This window comes from Vidua chalybeata, chromosome Z (genome assembly GCF_026979565.1).
Source record: "Vidua chalybeata isolate OUT-0048 chromosome Z, bVidCha1 merged haplotype, whole genome shotgun sequence".
Classification (NCBI taxonomy): domain Eukaryota; kingdom Metazoa; phylum Chordata; class Aves; order Passeriformes; family Viduidae; genus Vidua; species Vidua chalybeata.
In genome coordinates, this window is record NC_071570.1 from 40,985,132 (window position 1) to 41,009,525 (window position 24,394).

The window sequence follows — 24,394 nt, forward strand, 5'->3', positions numbered from 1 at the left end:
AATCTTGTTTTTACTGATACTGATTTAGCTTCAGGTCTAAGTTTAGCATTGTCTTTACAGGCTAGCACAAACAGATTCCTTGGGTGTACAGTGTGTTTACCTGCAAGTCCACTTTTTGGACACAACTTGCACTTTCCAGGAAGAGCTAAATTTAATTCATGGAGAGCCAAAGTGACTGTCACCCACAGTTACGCCAGTCATGATAAGTAGCAGCTGTGTAACTTTTGTGTTAACAACACCAAATTATCAGGCTTATGGTGCCATTCCAGTGAGGGCTGTGCAGGTAGGTTCAGGTCCTACCACAAGGACCATCTTTCCATATATTTCCTAGATATGAACAGGCATTACAGTAGCAAGATATTTATGCTGTAATACCTTAAATGTACTAATGGTAAAGGAAGAACTAGAAGTGTGGCACCGAGCATTGTCAAAAAACAGCAGCCTGACCCAGACCACCAAAATTAGCCATCAAAAAAGTGACATTGTGAGAGAAATACCAAAAGCCGATGGCAGAGTAATGAGGAGAGACAGGTTCCCACAGGCAAACAAGAACATGACCAGCAGCAAGCACATCTTAAAACTGACACCTAGCAGGATGCTTTCACTCATTGTGGGTCACAGAAATAAGGCAGACAAAGCAAAGTCCCATCACTAGAAGAAAATAAACATTTGCAACTGAGTTGAAAAGACCTTGCAGTCACAGACAAAACCACTGAATGTCACAACTGGACTGGTGTGCAGGGCAGTTGTTCAGGATGATCTGCAGGAAGGGGGAACCTGATGAAATGAGACAAACTGAGGGGCCTACTCAATCTTCCTGGGTAAATTGGTTAAGAACCCTGACTCTGTTCTCATTCTGGTGTCGGGCTTTTTTGCTTCTGAGCCCAAATGTTGAGCCCATTTTGATGCTCCAAATGCCAGAGTCACTCCAGCGCTTGCAGCTCTGAATTGCTGCCTGGAACTGGAACTGCTGCACCAGCTCCAGCAGAGTCATCCCCAGTGTGCATTGGTTTTAGGAGAGAGTGAAGTAATACAAATTTGGTGAATGCCTGCAGGCACCAGTATCTGAAAACAAGACCCAGTTTTAATAGGAGGTGTAATTAATACAAGGGCACTTGCAAGTGCTGCAAGCCATCAGGCTTCCTCTCAGAATTCATCGCGCTTGAGGCTCTCCATGCATCCATCACAAGTCACCCTTACCAGCTCAGGACCACATCTTCACTGCCCATCTGAGGATGGGAAGGTCCAGGTTTGGGTTTGTGACCTTTCCTCTCAACTCCCTGGTGCATCCCAAAAGGTTTTGCCTTCATCAAAAGTCTCTGTTCCAGCAGCAAGGTTTTGCCCCACAACAGGTCTACTTCCCTTTGGCTCATTTCTACCTCTTTACTCTCAGTGTTTCATAGCTGAACAGGGCAAAATGTTTCTTTATCCTGCCTCAGGCTGCCTGGGTACCATGTCTGGTAGCAGACCTCATCCTTATTTTTGAAGCAGTGGGTTAGAGGGGACTAGGGAGGAGGAGAGTCTTTCAACTGGAACATGGCTGCATATATCAAGTATAGAATAGGTCAAGAGTGAAATGGGGGTGAGTTGTCTCAATAGCATTTCAGCATCTCATGGAAGTCTTGTGTTCAACTTCAGTAGGTAATTCAGAGCTAAAACCATATTCCAGCAGCAGGATGAGAAAGAAGAGCAGCTGCCAATGCCAGTCCCATTAAATTAGGCAATAAAAACAGGGAGTGGAGCTGTGGTTTGATCAGTTAGGGCATGGTGTGATCACTGCTGCAGTTAGTACATGGCTAACAGGTAATTGGCTTAGGCTGGATTGAAAGCTGAGCTCTGTGTAGGACACAGCATGGTGGGAAAATGCAAGGAAGTTTCTGAAAATAGCTTTGCTTTTTATGTTTAGAACGGTAATAGTGCCACTCATTTGCTTATAAATTAAAGAGTGGGATGCACTGGCTTTGAGGGGGCACCGCACTCCGTGCGAAAATCACTGCAGCCCATGGCTGGATGGCATTCCTGCTCCAGCCACTTTGAAGAGAGGAGCTGAATGCCCCATCAAAAAGCTGTTTTGTGAACTTCCTACTGTCTGCTGGCTGCAGCATAAGTGGAGTAGTCTCAGCTATCCAGGCATCTCCAACACCACTGCCACATCCCAGATACCAGGATTTCCAGTGACACCATATAAACAACTGCTCATTCCAGTAATGCTTCTCTACTTAGGAAATTGTTTAAAGGATTCACTCCATCCACCCCATCCTGCGACAAATAACCAGCAGATGTGTGGCTCCAAAAATAAACCTTGGCACTGGGGCTGTGGTACAGCCTCACTACATAATTCAACAAACTTTCATACTGCATTGTCTTAAAAATTAATTTTTTCAGTATGCTGGAAGTGGTTCATGGAGACAGATTCTGTCCTAAAAGAGACTACTCTGTGCTTAGAGAGTATTTTGCTATTATCTCTGTTGACAATAAACATGACTTGTGAGCATGTTATGTTAAGAATTATTTCTTCTCTTGTCCAATTCATTAAGTCTGTATAATAAATAAGTAGTTTCAGCATTTATAAGGTCCTCTTTAGGAACAATAAAACAGACGGGAAAAAGACAGAAACATCTGGATCAGTGAAATACTCTTGAAATATTATCTTTTGAGTATCTTTATAGATATTTCCAAGGGCTTGCACTAAGAACTTAATTCCATTGCTGCTAGTGATGTTGAAATTATATTAAAAAACAACTTCAAGTTCTTGTTGCTTAAATGGTGATGATAACCATCCAACTCTTCTGTTGACAATACTTTAATGAAAAAAATAGTATTGTTTGTATTTCATTCAAGTTTTACTGCCTTTTTTGTCAGTTTTTCTTCTTTTAAACTTCCATTGTGGAAATGAAGTGGGAAGAGAAAATAATGATAGAGGACCAAAGCTGCCATTTAATTGCAGTTTAGCAGATCACCTTTTTTTTTTCCTCAGCCTTTTTTTTTTTTTTTAGTTCTTTGTTGTATCCAATTTTTTTTTTGTATTTTTAAAGAATACCTGCTAGTGTTACTTTTTGACTTGGTTATGTGAAGTTTCATGCACTCACCAATAAGCTGGAGTTATGTGAAGTTTCATGCACTTACCAATAAGCTGGAGCTAACATGCTCAGCAGCCGGAACACGTTGTTTTCAAGGGGAGCCCAAGGGATCTGTGTTTGCTCAGTCTGCAGAGGAGGGAGTTAATTTAATTGGTGTCTCCCACTAACTAATGAGGAGTTACAGGGAAGACATGCTGGGGGTATGGAGAAGATGAAGCCAGACCTTCATTAGAGGTGCACTGCAAAACAACACAAGATAAGAGCCACAGGTTGCAGCAGGGACATTTTAAGCAGATATAAAGGAGAAAATGGGCAGTGAAGTGGTTAAGCACTCAGAAGAGGGTCCCAGAGAAGTGACGCAATCTCCATCCCTGAAGACATTCAACATGGGTCTGGGCAAGTCTCTGAGCAGCTCTCTGCTGTCAGATGCACTTGGATCACAATCTTTCCAAAGGTCCCTTGCCACTCAAATTATGCTGTGAATCTATTTTCCTAAAATTATGGGAGTTTTGTTTCTGTTGCTTGGCTGAAACCTTGCCTTGAAAAGTCCCCTCAGCTGTGCTGAAGCAGGGTCATGCCCCAGTGACTCTAAGCCAGTTCTGGAAGGATAAAAATCCTTAGGCATAAGGAGTTGTTAAGCACTCTTTTGTGATTCACAATATATAAAATTAGATTGCTTTGTGCCTTTTGCACAGTGTGCTCTGAAAGGAGGAGCCGTCACATGCCCCTTATCTATAGATGGTGTGGAGAGTGACCACTGAGATTTTCACATTGTCCCAGAAATCAGGAACAATCCACATAAACCTCTGTGCCCTGCATGCCTCTTGTCCTTTCACTATGAGTTTTCCACAGAGAGGCAGAGTATCCAAATGCAGATATCATCCTCCTCCTGTCAGTTTCCAGCCAAGTGCTGGAAACCACAATGTTGTCTGGACATCATGGAGAGCCAGTGTGGAGAGTAAGGTGCTCAAAGATGTATTGTTCTTTAAGTGTTTTTCCATGCTATTTGACTTCCTTAAAAGCTGAAGGCTTTGTGTTTGGCTCTCCCCACTTCTAGACTATTTAATTTGGAAGTGTTAGCCTGGTTAGACTTACTTACTTACCTTTTTCCTGGAGTGGAATTTCAAAAACCATTCAAAAACAAATTAAAAGATCTATTAAATATCTGAATTAAATGTCTGGGTCTGTGTCTAGGGTGTAGATGGATGGTTTAAGGTGTAGATGGATGTTGTGCCCAGAGGGGAGTAAAGGAGCAGTATATACTCCTTTAAAACCAAAAAGAGACTTGCAACTGTTTCAAAGACAAATGTCAGCAAGATTTGATCAAATTTATGTCTGAGTGATTTTCTGGAACTGGTTTTCCAAGAAATCCAATTGTAGCACATCCTCAGAGCTGAGCATGTTTTCACCCACCATCCTGAGCCTTGGTCATAGCCTGTTCCCAATCTGACACATGTTCTTGTCAAAGCTGCCAGGGATTGCAGCAGAACCAGGATCAGGCCCTTTAATATCATCAGACCAGTAAGTAAATGTAGATGGAGTGACTGGCTTGTCTCTGAAGGTTAATTGGGATTTATGTCCTGTTTGGAGATCTAGCTTTAGAGATCTGACTTCCTGGCACAGTTTGTGTGATGGTTTTTTTCTGTGCATGCGTGTGTAAAAGGCACTTTCCTTTTGCTGTTTACCGAAAGGAGCTTATTAGACATTGCTTATGCAGCATTTTTGTGATCTTGTTGATGAAAGATGCTATATAAACAGGGCTGCGTTGGACTGGATTCAGTAAGTCTAAGAGCTTGCCAGCAATTTGTTGCTGTTTGACTCCAGCGACCGAGCATCAGCGCAGCAGCCAGCCCATGAGTGCAGCTCCTCACAGCACTGCTCTGGCTCTGCTTTCCCTCATGAAATGGAATTTATTACTCCCTAATCTCACATGGACGCTTGTAGGAAATTGGAGCTACAAAATGAAGAGTCATGGAAGTTTAAAAAATTCAAGAGACAGGACAGATGTACTGTGATTAGTCCTGTACTCTGGCTCACCTTGGGTTAGATAAATAATTGAATGTGTGCCATCAGCAAAACATACTACTTGCAGACTTGGAAGGAAATTTGGCTTGCAGTCCTCTAATTGGAAGTCAGAGATGGTGGAAAAAAGACTTTTGCTCAATTCTTGTGCTTTAGATCTCAAAGCAGTGAGCTCTTTTAAAACTCAAGCTTAATCTTGGATCATTTAAACTGATATTTAGTAGGCTACTTGTTTGTAGAAATGACTATATATTTATGAGGATGCATTATACTTTGCCCGTTCATTAGACCTTTTATTAAATGCAGTGCTATCATTGTATAAAATTCCTTTTTCTCTTCCCCTCAAATTTCATACCTGTCAAACATTGACTTGATTCTGCAGAATCCATACCAACTTCACCTGCAAAACTAAACAAAATAATTTTCTTGATACAATGCCAGAAAATAAAAGAAATTTGCTAGAAAAGAGAGCAGGACAAACCTGACAGCTGAGTCTAAGCAGATGAAAACAGTCAAAAGCCTTTTTTTAATCATTCTGCTATTTTTGATGTGTTAAATCACATAAGTGGTAAACCACATGAGCATTCCCTTGTGTTATGAAAAAACAACTATGAAATAAAAATCCAGGAAAGAGCGGAAGAAAGTACAGTCTAGCACTTGAAGGAATCTCATATGTGATTTCAAAGATGATGTTTACATGCATGTAAAATACCCAACAAATGGCTTTTCCAGTGGCAGCCGAGGTCATTACTTTTTCAAAGTTGCATAATGTTTTCCTGCTGAGAGTTTCCTTCTTTGCTTAGGGGACATTCGCAGGCAGATTTTATTTAGTCATTTTTGGACACTAGTATGCTAAGTGACACACAGGCCTGATGGTTACCAGTGCTGCCAGTTGGGCTGCTCTGCAGAAAAAGATGCTGATTAGCCTGTGCTTGGTCAATACTTTTGCGGCCCCGTGGCTCTGGGTGGGCCAGGAATCAGTCAGGGAAAATGTTGGTTCTGGCCCTGTTGCACAGATTTATGACTTCCCCAAAAGCATAGAACCGTGGTCTCTGTCGCTCATGTTGAAATCCCAAGAGCATCTTTATGTTTCACAACAACAGCATCTTTAAGTTACACATTGAAAGGGAGGTCACAGGAAATGTTTCCAAAGGTCTTTTTCTTCTGCCCAAAATAGATACAGAAAGCTGAGGTTTAGTTGCCAGTTCTTTCTGCAATGAGCAGAAGCTCATGAGAATTTTTTTCTGTTGCGGCTGCCTGCAGGGTTTTCACATCAAGCCCTTTCTCTGCATCCTGAAGCCCTAAGAAAGTCCAAAAAAGATGGTCTCCTGGGAGTGCTGATCTGCTGATGCAGGGAGATGTGTTGGGAGAATGGTCTCCCTGCTTTGTTGTTGTTTGAAACTGCTACTGAACACCTCACCACATCTCATTTACTTAAGTAAAACCACAAACCCCATTGGGAGAGACATCCTGCACTGTGCCCATGGAGAACAGAGGCCTATGGTGTCCTAGAAAAAAAACAGAGTATTTTATTGGTGGCTAAATTTGCCAGACCTGTGAGGTTTTGTTTTTTGTGCATCTTTCAGTTTCACGCAGTTCAGCAACTCCAAGCCCCACTGATACCCATGTGGGGTAGAGAGCTTCTTCCACACCTCAAAGTACTTTTATTCTCTTTTAAAAAGGAATGAGCTTCAAGCATTCACAAATATTGTGCTCTGCAGGGGCTGTAAACGATCATATTGGTTTGGAAGGTCTCTTCCGAGAAGAAGGAACTACAGTTTATGCTCTGCCACCATAAAAATCCCTTTGACCATAAAAAGATGACATGAAACAGCACTTTGAGGAGGGGAAGGGTCAGTTAACAGTAAGAAGCAGCCAAGGAGTGTGTCTGAAAGCTTTCAAGAGCATCAGTCAGGGTCTCCCAGGGTAAGCACTGGCACAGTTCCTTAGAGTCAAGAGAGGTATGTGGCTTTTTCCAGGGGAGGATCTGGTCCCTGGCTTGTGTTCACACAAGAGGAGTCCAGGAACTGTGAATCTTATCAAAACCTTCCCATTAGCAATGACTGGAATGTGATTTCATTTCTGGTATCTGACTTAATAGCCACAGTTGAGCAAAAGAGCAGATAGCAGGGCGCCTTTTTTTTTCCCCTGCTAAGAGAAATAAAACCATTATATGTGGGCAAAATTATTTGACTTTAATAGCTAACAAGAAACAAGACTTAGTCTCAGGCATTACTTTTACCAGAAATCAGCTAGTAAACTGCAGTGACTTGCTCTCAGAGATCTGAGCTCCCCAGGGTTGTTCAGGCAAATCCTGATCAGTCAGTTAAAAGAAATAAAGAAGCACCAGCTACACACAGCAGTCATAGGTGCTGCAATATTGGAAGACTTCACTGTATTTGGGTTATTTGCCCTCAGCTGTGATGATGACAGGAAGAGCTTGGGCCAGCCTTGGATCTTGCATTACACCCAGTGTGAACATAAATTATCTCTTTACAAAACGGTGAAAAAGGACTAAGTCTGGAAATCACGGCAAAGTGTATGCTGAGCAAGTGTCTGCAGGGAGGCCATCCCCTCTTACTCAAGATTTCGGTATGTGTCCTACAGAAAGGCAAACAAAAATAAAGTGCATTGCTTCAGTTTTATACCATGTTGACATAAATCTTCTCTCCATGTGAATTACGGCAAAACTGTGCACAGCTACTGAGCTGCTGCACTTGTGCTGCAGATGGGCTTTGTCTGTGCATGCTTTGGCAGACAAACCTATTGCTCATTTGGATTTCATGTAGGAGAAAAGTGAGTTTTCTGGTTGGTTTTGTTAGGTTTGTTTTTTAGTGTACCTTGCTGGCTTGCATTTATAGATGTCTAATTATTTTTTCTACATTCATTTCTGTATTTTATATTTGCATTTTTGCTACACCATTTATTTCTCAAAGCCAGGGTGATCAAAAAGGAAACACCAGGCAGGAACAATAAGGAGAGGGAACCAACAAAGACCCTTTGTGCAATTAAAAACACTGTGCCAGGTGTAATTGGCAGGTCTTCAGAACACAGCACAAGTTCTTCTAAGTTCAAGTTATGATTTAGGCTGAAGGAGTCTGGTATTGAAAAAAGTCCTCTCCTTTCCCAATAGGAAATAGAGTTTTTATTAAAGACATTTCCTGAGTGTATTATCATTGCTTTCTACCAGCACCAGCTTGAAAGAACAGTGCTGATCTATTTAAATCTGTATGAAATACTAAGCATCTCTTTTGCCCCCTAACTTGCAACTGATCTGACATTCATAGGTCAGAAAGAGTGTTTTGGAGAGGAGGGATGTGAGCTGCCCGACCACCTATGGAGTTGCTGCATCTTCCAGTGGCATGACCTCAGGCCTCAGCTGAGCTCTAGAAACTGTTCATGTGTGCTCTCCTAGCCCAGTGAATGGGAGATAAAGTTCGTCTTCTTGAGCTACCACTGTCTGGGAGGAGTCAGCCTGGAGGCTGACTGCCTGTCAGCATTTTAGGGATAAAGTAAAGGCAATATTTTATCCTAAGAACTCACTTTTGGGCTCAGCACAGAGATTCCTCTGTCTGCTTTGCTCCGAGGAGGCAAATATTTCTTAGAGCAGACTCTTCTCTTTCTACTTTTGACATCTTTAGCAAGCACTTCCTTAACATATTATGTTTAGTCTGAAACCAGTATAAAACTTGTATTTTTCTTCTTCTCTTTGCATTTCCCCTTAGGGTTCCCTTTTTTTCAATCACTAAATGATGATCATGTATCTTTTTCAGCATGACTCATTGCAGAGATTTAGAGCTGCCTCTCCAAAACTTCAATAAATGCACGGAGCAGCTGTTGTTATAACCCAACTCACTGCCATGTTACTGCAAACAGATGCAGGTTAATGACAATTTAAAATGTTTATCCTGTTATTGTTTGCATTTCTGAAGATTTTCAGCAGCTGTAGGACCCTGAGTGACTCCCTCCCCTCTCACACAGTGGATTTATTTTCTGGGTTCAGCATGCCCTCATTGGTGTCTCCAGTGTCACTGTGGTGTCCCGTGCAGAGCAGGATGTGGGCTGGGGTGACGGCAGCTCTGCACCAGGTGGAAGCAATTATGGGGAAAAAAACATGGTTCTTGCTGGATGACTTACTGCTGATAGCTGCCAGATAAGATAACTTAATAAAGCAGTGGCTTAATTAAGCTGCATTCCTCCCATCTTGCCTCTTGTCCAGCCTGTCTGAGGCAATGCTATCAAGCAGCTACTGCTTTGCAGGATGGAGCAGCTGTGCTGAGGCACCCCTGTGTGTTGGGCACTCTGGAGGGCCTACGGGTGATGGGACACAGGGGAGCTCCTGGCAAGTTCAGCTTCTCTCTCAGTTTGCCAGGTAATAGGCCACAAATCCTGAAAAAAAGAGATCTGCCACTTGCCTGGTCATGGATATATTTCTTGGTATCAAAAGTTTGACCCTAAATCCCATCTTCTGGCATTTAGTCTTCCAGAAGCATCTCAAACTCCATAGCAGAGGAGAGAAGCACAATATATCCCTGCTTCTCCACCAGAAAAAATAGGGGGTGACTTGGCTTTGGGGGTGTCCTTATCACTACAGATTTTCTTACAACCACAAAAGCTGGACGTTGCATTAATCAAAATCATGGTACCCCAAACCGTCTGCCAGTTTGAGCTTACTATTCCTGAGTAAAGATTGCATGAAAATCAAAAGTTACTGTGTTTTTAATTGCTGAAGTACCCCATTAAAAGCTGCAACAGATAAAAGTCTGCCAGAAGCTTCATCCTTTTGATCCTAAGCCAGATTTCAGGTTAGGAAATCAACCTAATTTCCCCGGAGCTCCAGGTTTTAGCGGTGAAGCTTCAAACACACAGCTTTGTGTTTGTGTTTCACGCATAGCCATATGTACAGCTGCATAGCAGCCACCTTGCTGAAAGTTATCCAGTAAATGAAATTATCAATAGGAACCCCTTCTTACCTCTCATTATGTACAATGAGATTGCTGCTGTGCAACGTTGATTAGATATGTCAGCCTGGAGCTGGATGTCTGAAAATGAGTGTTGCTATTAAAATGCCTTTGCAAATGCTCATGTGTCCATAATTTTGACAGATTTCACTTTAAGAATGTAGAAAGCTAAAGCATGCAGGAATCCCAGGGTTGCAATGTAATGTTCAGAGAAACAGGTATTGTATTGTATTTCCTTTGCATTAACCCTAAAGTAGCGGTTTCTCTGGCAAAGTCATGCTGATAAGAGTGCTATTGAGTACAGGCTACACTAATGCTGTAACTTTCAACTGGGAAGAGATTATCATGTGGAATGTGGTCTGAAGGCATGGCATCCCTCTTCTAAACACTTCTTTAAGTATAATTTAAAACTTCCACAATGCAGAAAAACCTTCACACATCTAGAGAAAATATTTCAAAATCTCCTTATCAGAAAGGCTTGGGAAAATTCAAACAAAAATTTGAGAGGTATTGAAAACAAGGAAATTGTTTCTCAAAACCATCTTATCCCACTGTAGAACCCATTGCTGCAAGAAGTTGCTAAAGAGAGGGATTTTAGCAAGCACTTGGATATCAACCAGGGGAACATGACTTTCTGGTTGTTTTAAGTGAAAGCTAAAGCACAAGGCTGTGCTTCCTTTGGGGCAATGTCAGGGTGCCAGGGCAGCATTTAATGGCTGTAACCTGGCATGTGATGGGTTCTCAATGTATGGCTATGGGAGAAGGGCTTGATCAGGGCAAGTGGTTTGGCTTTTGGGAGAATCCAGTCAGGCAGATAAAACCTCACTTTAGCCACAAGAAAGCAAATGAATCCAGCCAAAAGCCATGACCAGACAAGCTGAGAGAAGAGAGGCAGCTCCTGCAAGGTTCCCAGCAGGTAACCCCTTACCCAGGAGCAGGTTATCACATCATCTGCTGACACAGGTCTTATTGGTCCTAAACCTGAAAATAAGGAGGGAATTCCATGGAGAAGGGTGCAAATTATGGAAGTTGCTGCTCCCTGTGGCTGGTTAGCTCTGGCTGGCACAACCCCACAGGTCAGCATCTCATGGTAGGGATGTCCTCCTCTCCTTGCTCATCTCAAGCTGGGCTGTATCTTCCTCTGAAGAGCAGCTACAAGGAAGCCTCTTTTGCAGATGGAAAGAGATCAATGTGCACTTAGAAAGCCATCAGCAGGGCTTGCAGCATATGAACAGCCTCCCCAATGCACCTTTGAACTCATTCCTCCTGCATTTGTTTGTCTTGCAGATAAAACTTCACAGCAGTGTTTGGAGAGAAGTCTAATGAGTTTGCATAACAAAGCAAGGCTTCCTCTTCAGATGTTCAACGCTCATTAGGCATAATTTATATTCCAGCTAATCTTAGGAAGAGGGTAAAATATGGAGCCAAAGTTTGTTTTTACATTGTTTGGAGAAATGCATTGTTTATTTTAAGCCATCAGTTGCAACTGATAGAAATTTAAATTCAACATAATGATGATTTGTGATGGCTGCATGTTGTCCAGGGGAATGTTGTGTCACTGACGGACATGGCTTTAGCACTCCTCTGCATTAGTTATTGAATCAAAGGAAAAGACAGAATGGATGGTTTCCCTATTTGGGAGATACTTCAGTATGTCCTCAAAGCATGAAAAAACTATGAATTTGTAAAATACAATTTTTTTTCCCCTCAGATTCATGTATACTTGATGTAATAATGCACTGAACAGCAGGTTTTTTTTTCTTTTTCAGCAGGTAGTCACCAACATGAGACCCTTAGAAAGTCACCAGGCCCTTGCAGTAAGAGACTCTCAGGATGATTACGCACACAGCCATTTGTAAAGGCTCCTGAGGGCTGAATGGAAGCCTGGGTGACTTAATGTGGTTTTCTGCCTAGAGAGAAAACCAGCAGGTTTAGGTGGATACCTAAATGTCATTACAGGCCAGTGTGCCAGAAACATTAATTTCTCAGCATTCAGACTTTGTTCATATCTTAGACACATGAAAAGTGTCTGATCCTATTGATTCTACACCACAGTTTTACCTCAGACTATATAAGATACTCTCCCTTACTCCAGTTGAAATACCCAATATATTGAGTTTACCTCCTCCAGGTTTATTAGAAGACAAGAAATTACTGATAACATTTATCCTCTGTGTGCTCCTCACTGAGACTTACCCCTTCCTGCTGGTTTACAATGTAGTGACAGATATTTGAGAACAGCCTTCACTGTACCATGAAAATGATGACCTGAGTTGTGTACTTGGACAGCACTGAGCTGTCCAGACAACATCCAGACAACACAAGAGGGCAGGATTTTTGGAAATTACTTGGGATGTTGGGTGGGTCAGTGGGGGGGGTACTCTGCCTCAGGCTCCTGAGGTGGCTGGACTTGCTGCCATGTGAAATTCTTCCTGGGCCAGGTGGTGCATTTCCTTGTTGTGTTCTGTAATGCTGAACTCCAGTTGCTCAGGATCTTCATCTTGTTTGGTTCATCACATCCACAATCCACTTATGGCTGTTTCTAAAGGCAGCACCAATCTATAGAGAATACATTTATTTATTCATTTATTTATTTTATTGTTTTTCAGGAAAAAATGCTGTAAGGGTTATAAGTTTGTTCTTGGACAGTGCATCCCTGAAGGTATGTGATTTCACTGTTCTTACACGTCATGTCCCCATGCACTTGTCTTTCCCCATCTGCCGTCTTCTCCACATTGTCTGTTTGGAAGAGCAATCTGACAAAAGCACAGGCTTCACCATATTTCATTCACTGTGGAGAGGAGCTGTTTCCCAGAAATTGTTTGGAAAATAAAAAGATCAACAACTTCCAAAAGTGCTGCTTAGCATGCCATGCCTTGATCCTCCCCTAAGTACACATGGCTGCACAGATCTTGTGCCATGACCTGCTGCCCTGCAGACAGAAGAATATGTTCTGCCATTGGCTAGGTAGCTGGGAGCACTCTGTGCATCTTTCATGGAAGATGGCTTTCCCCTTTTTTCCCTCGGAGCTGGTACAGCTGACTTGTCAGCGCACAGGAAGATGGTGAGTAGGTGAGTTAGTCCTGCCTTTAATTTCCCATGGGCATGGCTTCCTAGTCACCAGGGGCCAAGTAAGATGCAGATTTAATCAGAATAGTTCAGTGTGCAGTAGTAAAAATGGATCTGATTTGGATGAAACTGGCTCTGAATTTGTTGGACCACAGGAACTGCCAGGCAGGAGCAAATGTCCAGAGACAACATGCCAATAAACTTTTTTTTTTTACAACAAGTTAAAAAGTTGATCTATGACAACATATTCTTCTAATTGATGATATATGGAAAGCCTTGATTTGGTCTGAGAATTTTCCTAGTTTGTGACTGTGATGTTTTGGGAAAAAAGTGACAAATCAACATACTGGAGAATCAGCTGGTTTTGAGTTGCAGTGTCTAGCCTAAAGGGATTACAACCCAAACTCTAATCCTTGTGGGTTTGTTGTGGGTTTGTTGCTCTTGTTGTTTTTAATTTGTGTCTTCTTTGCTGCTGCCTAGAAACACTAAAACAATTGGTGGATTGATGGGGATAGGGACAGGGAGAAAAAAAGAGGGGAAACAGCTCATGATGACCCTGTGCCTGGAGGAGCTGTGTAGGGCTTGGGTGAAATTGGTGCTCACACATAGGTCCTCATCCCATGGTTGTCCTGTGAGCTTTGTCTCAGTGTGTGTAATATGGGTGACAGCTCCAGTGTGAGATGGACACTTGGAAGAGGCATTGTGTGTATTGGAGGCAGAATTCCTGAATCCTTTTAGGGTGGAAGGAAGCCAGGACTCTACAGTCTGGCCTCCAGCTTTCCTATGGATTTAAGATGTTAATGTACTGGCTACTCACTGAATATAATGGATACAGCAAGAAAATTAATAGGAGCAAAAATAAAATGAGAGCCATGGCAATTTATTACTTTGGCTTCTAATTCTCATCTCCCAAAATGTTAGGTGATTATGAAAGCACAGCCGACTGACTTTGTCTAATCCTGTCTTTTAACTGCATTTCAGTATGCTGAGAGTTTCTGCCCCTAATTCAATTCTCTGCTGGCTGTGGCTTCTCTCCCTTTGTTTCTCCATTCCCCCTTTTCAGCTTTATCTGTATTTTGCCTGGAACTTCAGAGACTACAGCAGTTACTATAACATTCAAGACAATCTCAGGCCCTTGGTGTAGGGACAAGAAACATGATTCACTGAAGTATTCATTTCACTCTGTTACAAGACATCACTTGGCTCCTCACACATTGTTTTGGCATAATCTTGACAGAGTAGCTGTATGAAATCCATATCTCCAAAGAGACACATAAATGCATTACAGATGTGAGTTTATTAGAGCACATCTGCACCTTTTAATCCAGTACTGGCACATTGAAACTGTGAGAAGTAGTTCCAGCCCCATCTTCTCTATGATTTAGCAGTGGCTGCAGGGAGGAGGGTTGACAGAGGTATAGATCCTCCCTTTTCCAGCCTTTTATAGCTGCCTGGGGAACACACCAATATCCTTCTGGGACAGCTGTTCCTTAAACAGATTCTTTCCCAAAGGTTTGTAGCTTTGTCCACGTCCCTTACTGGTTTTCATCCTGTTATTTTTCATCTGCCCTTGAAAAGGAACAGAAATCAATGTAGTATAGTATGAGTCTATGCCTCCAATTTCTGCATTTCATCTGTTTTGTACTCACCTTCTCACTGTGGCTTTCAGCTGCAGGACCGGGAAGCAATGATCCTCAGGAAACACTGAGTGGAGTTACTTCCATGTCTGATTCTTTCTGTAGCATCTCTTCCTGCTCCACCTGTTCAGCAAAGTGGATTAAAAAACAGCTCCTTGCCTTTTTCTCCTGTGTGATCTCTTTTTTCTTTGCTCTGGGGACTCACTGCTCCAGCCAAATCCAGTCTTGGGTCCTGTCTCATGGTGTCATAGAGTGAAGAAGGGACAGATGCAGTATGAAGCAGTTTATTTTGGAGACCACCCTTCCTACTGCTGGTTTGTTTCCTGAGTTGGCTGTGGAAGAATTCAGAGTAAAATATTCTCTTACAGGTCAACTATAGTCAGACCTGCTCTTTCCTTACTAATGTTGTTTCAAAAATTTCCTTGGTACAACTTTCCATGCTATATTGTCATTTCTGAGTTCATTGAAACTTATTCAGAAACATTTGTTATTCTGCTTTGACTTTTGTATTTTCCTAAAGTCTGGAACAGCCTGATCCTCATTGTATGGTTTTGATTCATCCTCAAACCACATTTCTTAGGCTGGCAAAAAAGGGGTTTGAACACAGGAGGGAAAGTTCACCTCCAGTTCTGCAGAGCACACACAGGTGGTGCAGCAGCTTTTGCCTAGTTTCATCTCAGCTGTGTGAACTGTTTCTAGGGAAGTCATGTTACCTGGGACCAAAGCCCTGGGGATACAGCTCTGGGACCTGAGACCTGCCTACAGCCATTATGTGATCTGGGTTGACTGTGTGGGACCACCAGCAGTGATATTTGTCCTTCCTGGACCCTTCCACAGCTTTGTGTGAAAGTAAATGAGGCAATGGACTTGATGGAGCTGTGCTGAAGTGGATATGTTCAAAGACTGGTTACATTAAATTTGGCGACAAATGGATAAAAAGAACTGGCATTGTTTAGTCTAGAAAAAAAGGAGGTTGAGGGGAGACATGATAAAAGTTTTTAGGTATGTGAAAACTTGCTGCAAGGGGGAAGGTAAACTGTTCTTTATGGCAGAGGAGAAGAGGGAAAAAATAATGGGCCTAAGTGAATGGAAGGGGAGTTTGGATTAGATATGAGTAAAAAGCTTTCTGTCTGCAAGGATATTTCATCTTGGGACTAGACTGCTAGGCAAGCCATATCCATCTCTTAAGGAAAACGAAAACCAGGAGATGTTTATGCAGTTACTCCTGCTTGTGATGGGAGATGACCCCTTCCAGCATTGTTTTTTCTGATTTTGTTAGGGCACATCTATTCATGAAAGCACATGGAGGCCAGAGCTTGTTTTACCTCTGCTCTGAATAGCTGAACATGGCACAGGCCAAGTCCCACACCTCAGTGGGTACACTGGGTAAGGAGCAGCACGTTCACCTCCATGCTGGACATACCATCCTGTTCTCACTCTGATTTTGTTTCAGTGGAAAACAAAGACTGCAACTATGCCTAGGAAAAATACCAGCAACGCTTTAAATTTGGCACTATTTAGTAGCGCCAAATGTAACAGGAGTTTACCACCCAGCATCACCTAAAGAGCCCAAACAACCCCTAGACTGAACAGTTTGAATGCAAGAGTTATGCTTTTGTTTCATGGCTCTGCACTGTTCATCACTGGTTACTGCAGGGGGTCCTAGCATTGCCATTCACCACCACAGCACTGTGGGCAGACTTCAAGTTGTGAAGCAAGAAGGAAAGAAAGGATGCCTGCTATTCAGGAGGTGACAAACAGAATGCTTGTCACTATTACAGTAGTATGTCTATTACAATAGTACATTTTTTTTTCTAAGGAGTTCTGGTGTGAGATACAGCATCTTATTAAGTCTCATTTTGTGCTTTTCTGTATTTTGGCATGTTGTCACTTTCAATCACAGTGCTAGGCATGTGGTCTATATACTTAGTACAGAAAATGTGTTTTCATTTGCTTTACCATCTCTTAGCTTATTTTAATTGTTTGGAGCAATCATCATACCCAGGGGTATCTGCTAGTCATTAGGGTGAGTCAATAATGACTTTTAATTATATGTATTGAAACACAGTGCTTTGCTGGGAACTTGCTTGAACCACTTAGATGTTGTTTGGACAGGTTTGGTCTGGAGCATGGATGAGATATTTCTGCTGTGGCCCCCAGTGCCCACTCACTGTATTGTCACAGCCACCTGGATGCTCTCTGCAGAGTGATGTTCTCTGAAATGGTCACAGAAACTGCCACTTGCTTTGGTGTAAAATCTGATCTTGGGCACACTGTGCCCAAGCTGGTTTTGAGACCAGATGACACTTGAGGTCCTGGTGTCTCCTGGCAGATGTTTCCAATGGTGCTGCAAAACCTTCACACCCATAGCTAGGAGCTGTCCTTCGCCCCCAGCCCTGCCACCAGCACCATGCCAGGTCACATCCAGCCCCAGGTCACATCCAACCCCTGATAGGACAGGGATGTGGGTCAAACCCCACTGTGCTCTGGTGCCCATCCCCGAGGCTTCATTTCTGCTGCTATACAGCAGTAAAAATAGAAACAGATTTTCCTTCCTTTGGGTTTGAAACAGGGAATTCAGTCTTTTGGGATTTCAATGACATACCCCAATCTGCACACTGCAGCTATTAAGAGAGATGATGGGTTTGTAACAATGCACTGTTTGCTAGGAGGGTTATATCTGGCTTTGAATAATTAGCATGTGATGTAATTAACTTTCCCTTGTGGTATATTTTCTGCCTGGCTTTGGCAGTAAACCTCATGGTTTTTCACAGTGTTCTGCATAGGAAATGTTGCTATCAGACTGAAAAATCTGTTGAAGAAAACTAAAAGAATGTTTTAGGCAATTTAATATTTCTGTGAAAAGAACTCCTAAAATCTGCCAAATGCAAAAGGGACCCTTGCTTAAAATACAGCTTTAAGAAATAGTCTAACTACTGTAAAGCTGTGAATAGCAATTACAATTTTAATATACTTCTTTGCTTATGTCTCATGAATGTTTTATATCTAGGTTCCTTCAGTCCTTAAAAACAATGTAACTCAACTTTGTATTAATTAGCAGAGAGGTGAAATGTTTGCAAGTATCATCCATCTACTGACTTTAGTATTTTTCCTAACCATGTTTATCTCTCCCTTAGACTACGATGTCTGTGCCGAAGCTCCCTGTGAACAGCAGTGCACAGATAATTTTGGGAGAGTCTTATGCACTTGCTATCCTGGATACCGCTATGATCGGGAGAGGCACAGGAACAGAGAGAAGCCTTACTGCCTGGGTGGGTAGATGAGTATGTTGAGTGGCTCCCTGGTTAATGATTTACCCTGCTCTCTTGAGTCTTTTAGGAGTCAGTTTGGATCTGAAACCTTTCTTATTCTCAATATTATTACGGAAGAAATGTGGGGGTTAACTGTGTTTCAAATTAAGAGATCTAGATGTCCCTGAAATTATTAGGAGGTATTACCTACAACAAGACTTGCACACCCAAACACTTTGAAGTGTTGCGCTGATGTAATTTTTCCTTTAATTCCTTCTGCTGGTTGTGAGCCATGTATGCTGAATACTGAAGCATTATCACCAGGCCTAATTACTAAAACTAATCCTTGGAGTTTGATTCAGATGGCCAGTATATAGTTTACATGTGGTCCTGCTGTGGCTATTCCTGCCCAGCCCTGCATGGTTTGCCATGCCAGGGAGCCAAGGTTTGCAGGATTAAGCTTTCCTTGTGAGATTTTCAATGCAAGGAGACTTTCAAACAATATTCATTGATAAAATGCCAAGTGTGTTAGTAATAATAATAGTGCAGCTTGCCCAGAGCTCCAGACCAAAGACTCCAGCTTCAATTGCAGTGCTCCAATTACTTGTTCGTTTAATCACAAAATCTCTTTTTACCTCTAAAGGAAGTCTTTTATTGTGTTGGAGGTCTGAAACCTGCAGCTACAGGACATTTTTAATTTCTGCTTCTCTCCAGATATCGATGAGTGTGCCACAAGCAACGGGACTCTGTGCTCTCAGATCTGTGTCAACACCGTGGGCAGCTACAGGTGCGAATGTCATGAAGGCTACATCCGGGAGGAGGATGGCAGGACATGCACCAAAGGAGATAAAGGCAGGTTTTAGTGCAGATTAAATGTCCTGGGACAAATGGATGCCTAAAGGGTTTATCTGTCATGAAGAGGAACTGCTCCCAGTGCTACATTTGGAGCTGGAGGTCCAAAGCTGGGATGTAGCTGATGCTCCTGGGGTATCTGGGCAGTTTGCTGGGCACCTGAGCACCTGTGGAGCAGCTCTGCTACACTCTCTCCTCCATTGCACAAGTACACTGGACAATGTGGAAGACATCTTCTCCTAGGGAGGAAGAATGGCTGAATTATGAAATTTACCACTACAGATTCAGTTAGAGCATTCCTGCTGGACCCAGTTGCTAGAAGCCATAGTTTGCTCCAATACCAGCCTGGATTATAACTTTTTAATGGTCCAGATCTAAGGAGACATAGGAAAAAGTCTTACCAGATGAAGAGCCTTAAAATTTTTCACTGATTTCACCTGTTAATTAAATAGTTTCAGTAACTTTAATTCATATTTACACACTCACATCTGAGATTAGCAAATGGCCCTGGGTTGGATGGCTAGTACGCACTGGCCCTTAGAGGCTCAAAAAATATGTGCTTGGGGGTCCAACACATTTTCCAAGCCTCGCTTAAATCAATTTCTAAACTAAATTGACCAAGACCAAATGCTGCTGACCTGCAACTATGTCAAACTGTGTGTCCTGTGGCTGGGGTCTTTTTTTTCTTTTTTCTTTTTTTTTCTTTTTTTTTTTTTCTTTTTTTTTTTTTTGAAAATGAAATGTAAGGGGAAAGGAGTAAATGTAAGGGCTTGTTCTTGCATCTCACTATTGGTTGAAAGTGTATACATGTGCTGTGTACAAATTAATTTAAAGGTTTTGATCTCATCACAGTTATTAAATTACAGCACTTAGAATACTACAGAATAAACACTGATATGAAAATTTAAAAAGAAAGGAGGAAGAGAACAGTGGTCTGAGAAAAAACCCAAACAACTTTTGATGAAAGGTTACTTACCACAGGTTCATCAATTAATGCTTGAATGTGGTACCACAGTGTGATCCAAATCCCACTGGATGGCCACAGCAATTTATAATTTTGATTTTCATCTGAAAGTGTGTAACTGGAGCCACTCCATTAACTTTAGTGGTTCCTTGTAGTTTTAATTTCTTTTTCCTTATCAGAGTGTGTGTGCGTGTATGTGATAAATAACCTCGATAGTCCCTCTACAAACAGTTTTTTAAAAATATTCCTCTGTGTAGTTCAAATTTCTTTATACAGCAAAGTCCAAAGCATTCAGGATAACCAACCATTCAAAATATTCATGGCTATGGAAATGATTCTGCTGTTTGAAAGCCACCATTTTTACACTGAATGTACACGGTATATAAAAATGTCAGTTCCAGCAGATAATCAGGAATGAAATACCCACCGTCTCTCCAGATATCTCCCAAAACAGCTGTGTGAAGTAAAGAAGGATGCCTTCTGGTCAGTTACCCTGCTGTACTCCACATAAACGTTACGAATTTTCAGACTCTGGTGAAAACGAGGAGCTGTGTCCATAAGTCATTCCTAGCGGTAGGGATGTGTAAGGAACCAGCTGTAGCGACGCTCCACCCCGCGGCCAGCCCCAGCCCTGCGCCGCATCCGTGCCAGAGCAGCTGCCTAATAAACACATCATTCGCTTTTCATCGCAGCCGGAACGTTCACATTATATTTTAAAATTTAGTGTGAGAGCGAAAAACACGTTACGCATCTCCATTTCTAACGAGGGAGCATGTTTTCCGGGAGACACACCACGATTCTCATCGTTCCATGCCTGAAGGATGCAATTCAGACGCTTTTTTGGCTCTGTAAGTGGCTGTAAGGTGGTCACTTTTTTTTGGCTCTGTAAGTATCTTGACAGAGAGCTTTGGGTTGGTTAGTGGATGTGAGAAGAGGGAGCATTTTTTCTGGCATCTACAGTCCTGTTTGATGGAGACAATACAGCTACCCATGCAGAAGTAGCAGATGAAACCATCTCAGCAGGCTGTGCCCAGATAATACAACACAGATGATCAGCTCAAGAGCCTCCCTGTGAAGACCGCCCTCAAAAGAGCTCCTGCAGAGCTCTCCCCTGCCAGCATCTCCTCCTCTTCCAGCATCAGCAAGGCATAGCCTCTGAGCCCATACACAAAGAAAACACAGCACTCCCACAAGCAGATCTCTTAGCAATAGGCGCCACAGGGCTCACCAGCATCTCACCAAGATTAAAGGACTCCCATCACATGTAAGCTAGACTTTGTGTTCTGAGAACCTTTATAAAATAAGGTTGTTTTAAGCCTTCTTCAAAATAATTTCCGTTTCCTTGTGTAGGTCTGTGCAATGGGAACAAGTTATATAAGTGCCTTGCTCAGTGCCGGCCCAGCTGACCCTGATAGGTGACTTCGGTTTCTGCACCATGCATGGGTGGTTTCATCTAATGGTCTTTTGCCTCTGCTGGCCTGTCCTAGGTGACTTCTGGCTTTATCCATACTTTATTCTGACTTTACTCGCAGTTTGGTCCTGATACAGGGTTGGATAGAGGTAGAGCGAATGTTTGATGGATGACTCCTTCCCTGGGCAAATCATCACCTCTGTCTGGTATGAGTTAGGGGGATTCCACCTCCCTCCTGAGACACAGCTCATGCTTGCTCGTACAAGGATCTTGGACTTCTTCCTCCAACAAGTCAATCCAGCTGGCTTTGCAGAAATCTCAGTGGTATGACATCTCCCAAACATTAGTTGATCCCCCCAGCATTCATCTCCATGGATTGTTACAGCCATGTTTTATCTGTACTTGTCAGCCCCATGTGTCACATCCTTCAGGAGGATAAAGTGGGTTTTATAATGAAACACAAAGCCAAATTCACCGCTTCTTAATCTGCATAAAATTCCACAGATTGTGGTGGGATTGCATTAGGTTTCCAATAGCAGAGGCTCTGGCAATTTCTCCATATGACTGTGTGCTGCTTTCAGCAACATTTCCTAACACAATGATAGAACTCATTTGGTGAGATAGCTATTACAAGAAATTTTTTTGCTGAGACTAGTACAAAATCCAGACTTCATTGGTCTTTGAAAAAGAAATTTTAAAAAGTGGATTTTTTTTCTAATGGCTCCATTTACATCCCTCTGTAACTCCTACACAGGTCCAAAAATGGACATGTCAAGACAATGGGGTCTTCTAAAGGAAGATGAAAAATTGGAGAGGGAGGAAGAACTCTGCAATAACTGACTTGTGGTCAAGAGCAAATTTATTTTACAGAAATGTAAAGTGGTGTCTTCATTACAGCACATCAATTCCCTCTTAAGGAAAAAAAATGCCCTGTATGGTGCAGATTATTTCATCTACAAGGGAAAGGTTTATGGTCAAAGAGGTTTTGGAGGGAATCAAAGGCAAAAAATGATTAGCATTAGGAATATAGGAGAGAAGAAGGAAAGCAGCATATACTGTGTATTCTGGTACCTTCACAAAAATGCTGGAGTTCCTCTGGGAGATCTTGTCGCTAAGTAGCCTTGCATCCAGCATAGCTGAAATTTGGTGAAATTCTATTCTGTGCTGTGTAGAGTGCATTGGAGAACACCAAGTAGTGCCATCTGGACTTAAAACTTGGAGCCATCTGAACACTGCACAGAAAGCTGATCAGGTACCAAACCTGTGCTGAGGAAAGAGCTGGGAAGGTCAAACAGCAGTGTGCTTGCTGCCATAAAAATGTCAAATAATATATGTAATATAATAAGGCTGTTGGAGTGCAGCCATGGGAACAGGCAGTTCGTGACTGGGGAAAAAAAACAGGCCCCAATTTTCCAATCAGTTCAGTACTAATAGCTGTCTTAATGTTCCTGGTTATTCCAGCATCTTGCCCTTACATCTCTCTCCTAACTGATTAGCAAATAAGGAGATTAGTTTTTGTCTTCTAAAATCAGTATGTCATTATAGCCAATGGAATAAATATACTTTCCTAAATATGTGCATAGGTGGTCCGTAGACAACCATCAGATAGTTGCAATCTTCTGTACTGGACCCTGCAAATATTTAAAGTCAAGTAGCACGTAATATTTTTAGTATTAGAATCTTCAGGGTTCATTTTAAAAAATGCAGATGTCTCAAAATCAACACATATTTTCGAGAAGACGAAGGGCATTTAAGGGTGTGTCCAAGAGACAAGTGCAACACAGTAACTCAGCACGATGCAGTTGATCCTTTTGAAAGACTTTGAAGATTCCCTGGCTTTAAGAGGAGCACCTGCAGAGTTTTTCCATTGTGGGATATGCTCTGAAAGGTCAGTGTTCAAGCACACTCAGCAACCCTCCCAGGTAACATCATACAAGGCTACATATCATGTGCAAAGCCTCAATAGACCTGATATTTCTCAGCAATGTTGAAGTGAAAACTCACCTAGAGTTTGCCAGTATGTGTCACTCTGTGGTTTGGAAACCAGATTTGTCTTTAAGCAAACATCTGTTACAACAATGCTTGTTTGCTTGCAATGCAGAACTGCTTGACTGTGTATGGTACTGGGAAAAGGACAAAAATAACATTTGCAATATCTCTCACAGTTTGAATAATTTAATGGATTCTTGAAAAGAATGCATAGTATCAACAGATGTGACCCTTCTTCTTGTGTGGATTTAAATCCCTGTCATTAATCTCTATCCCCATCTCTGCTCAGGCTGATTCCATCACATGCAGAATAACCCATGATGATAAAGAGCAGTTTCTGCAAAATGAGCAAAATAAGCATATTCTGAGGGATTTTACTGTAATTTATAGCATATGAAAATTTGCTCTTCAGGGGACTGTAAGTCAGTTCAGATCTATGGGGTTAGTCTACCCTAAACAAAAAGATAAAAGAAGGGGTGTGAACTTTTCCAGGTATTAAACAAATGAATTCTCTGGGGACTGTTAACTGGAAACAGCTGCTTTAAAATTGTGCTCAGAGCTGTTCCTGCAAAGTTTCTCAGCCTTACACAGAAATTCAGGGTCAAATAATTAATAATGGCAGGATTCCCTTCTCTTTTCACAGTCTGGGGAAATATAACAAACTTCAAGTTGCTTTTGCTATCACTTTATGAATTTCTTTCTTTTGGATCTTTACATATATAGTGGAAACTGCTTTCTTTCAGCTGGGCTTCCTGAGAAATCTGAAAATGTGGCGAAACCGGGGACATGTTGTGCCTCTTGTAAGGAATTACATCAAATAAAGCAGACAGTTTTACAGCTGAAGCAAAAGGTATGAACACTGATCACTCATGTCTTTACCAGACCTGCATGTTTTACAACAACTGAGGTTAATTTCTGTGTTTGGAGCTGTCACTGACATGTGGTTCTTGTACATAGAAAGAGAAGGGCAATATATTTTAAAATCATGTAGAAATGATATCTCTCCCTTATGCCCCTGTCCAATTTGTAAGCAGATTGCTCCCCAAGTTCATAGACCTGTGTTACCAAGCTTGTGGTAACAGAGTCTGACAAACACCCATCCCCGGCTTAGCCCAGGTTTCTTGGCAATCTGTGCTGGCCTGAGCTTTTCATTCAGTC

The 24,394-nt window shown here is 42.0% G+C and overlaps 1 protein-coding gene across 1 annotated transcript in view; it reads left to right on the forward strand.

The window, feature by feature from the left end:
- CCBE1 (collagen and calcium binding EGF domains 1) overlaps nt 1–24,394 on the forward strand; it is a 92,830-nt gene that overhangs the window by 58,430 nt on the left and 10,006 nt on the right. The window contains exons 3-6 of the mRNA XM_053932054.1: nt 12,673–12,725; nt 17,907–18,041; nt 18,735–18,872; nt 23,980–24,086. Coding sequence (XP_053788029.1) covers nt 12,673–12,725; nt 17,907–18,041; nt 18,735–18,872; nt 23,980–24,086 — 433 coding nt within the window. The remainder of the gene's footprint in view (nt 1–12,672; nt 12,726–17,906; nt 18,042–18,734; nt 18,873–23,979; nt 24,087–24,394) is intronic.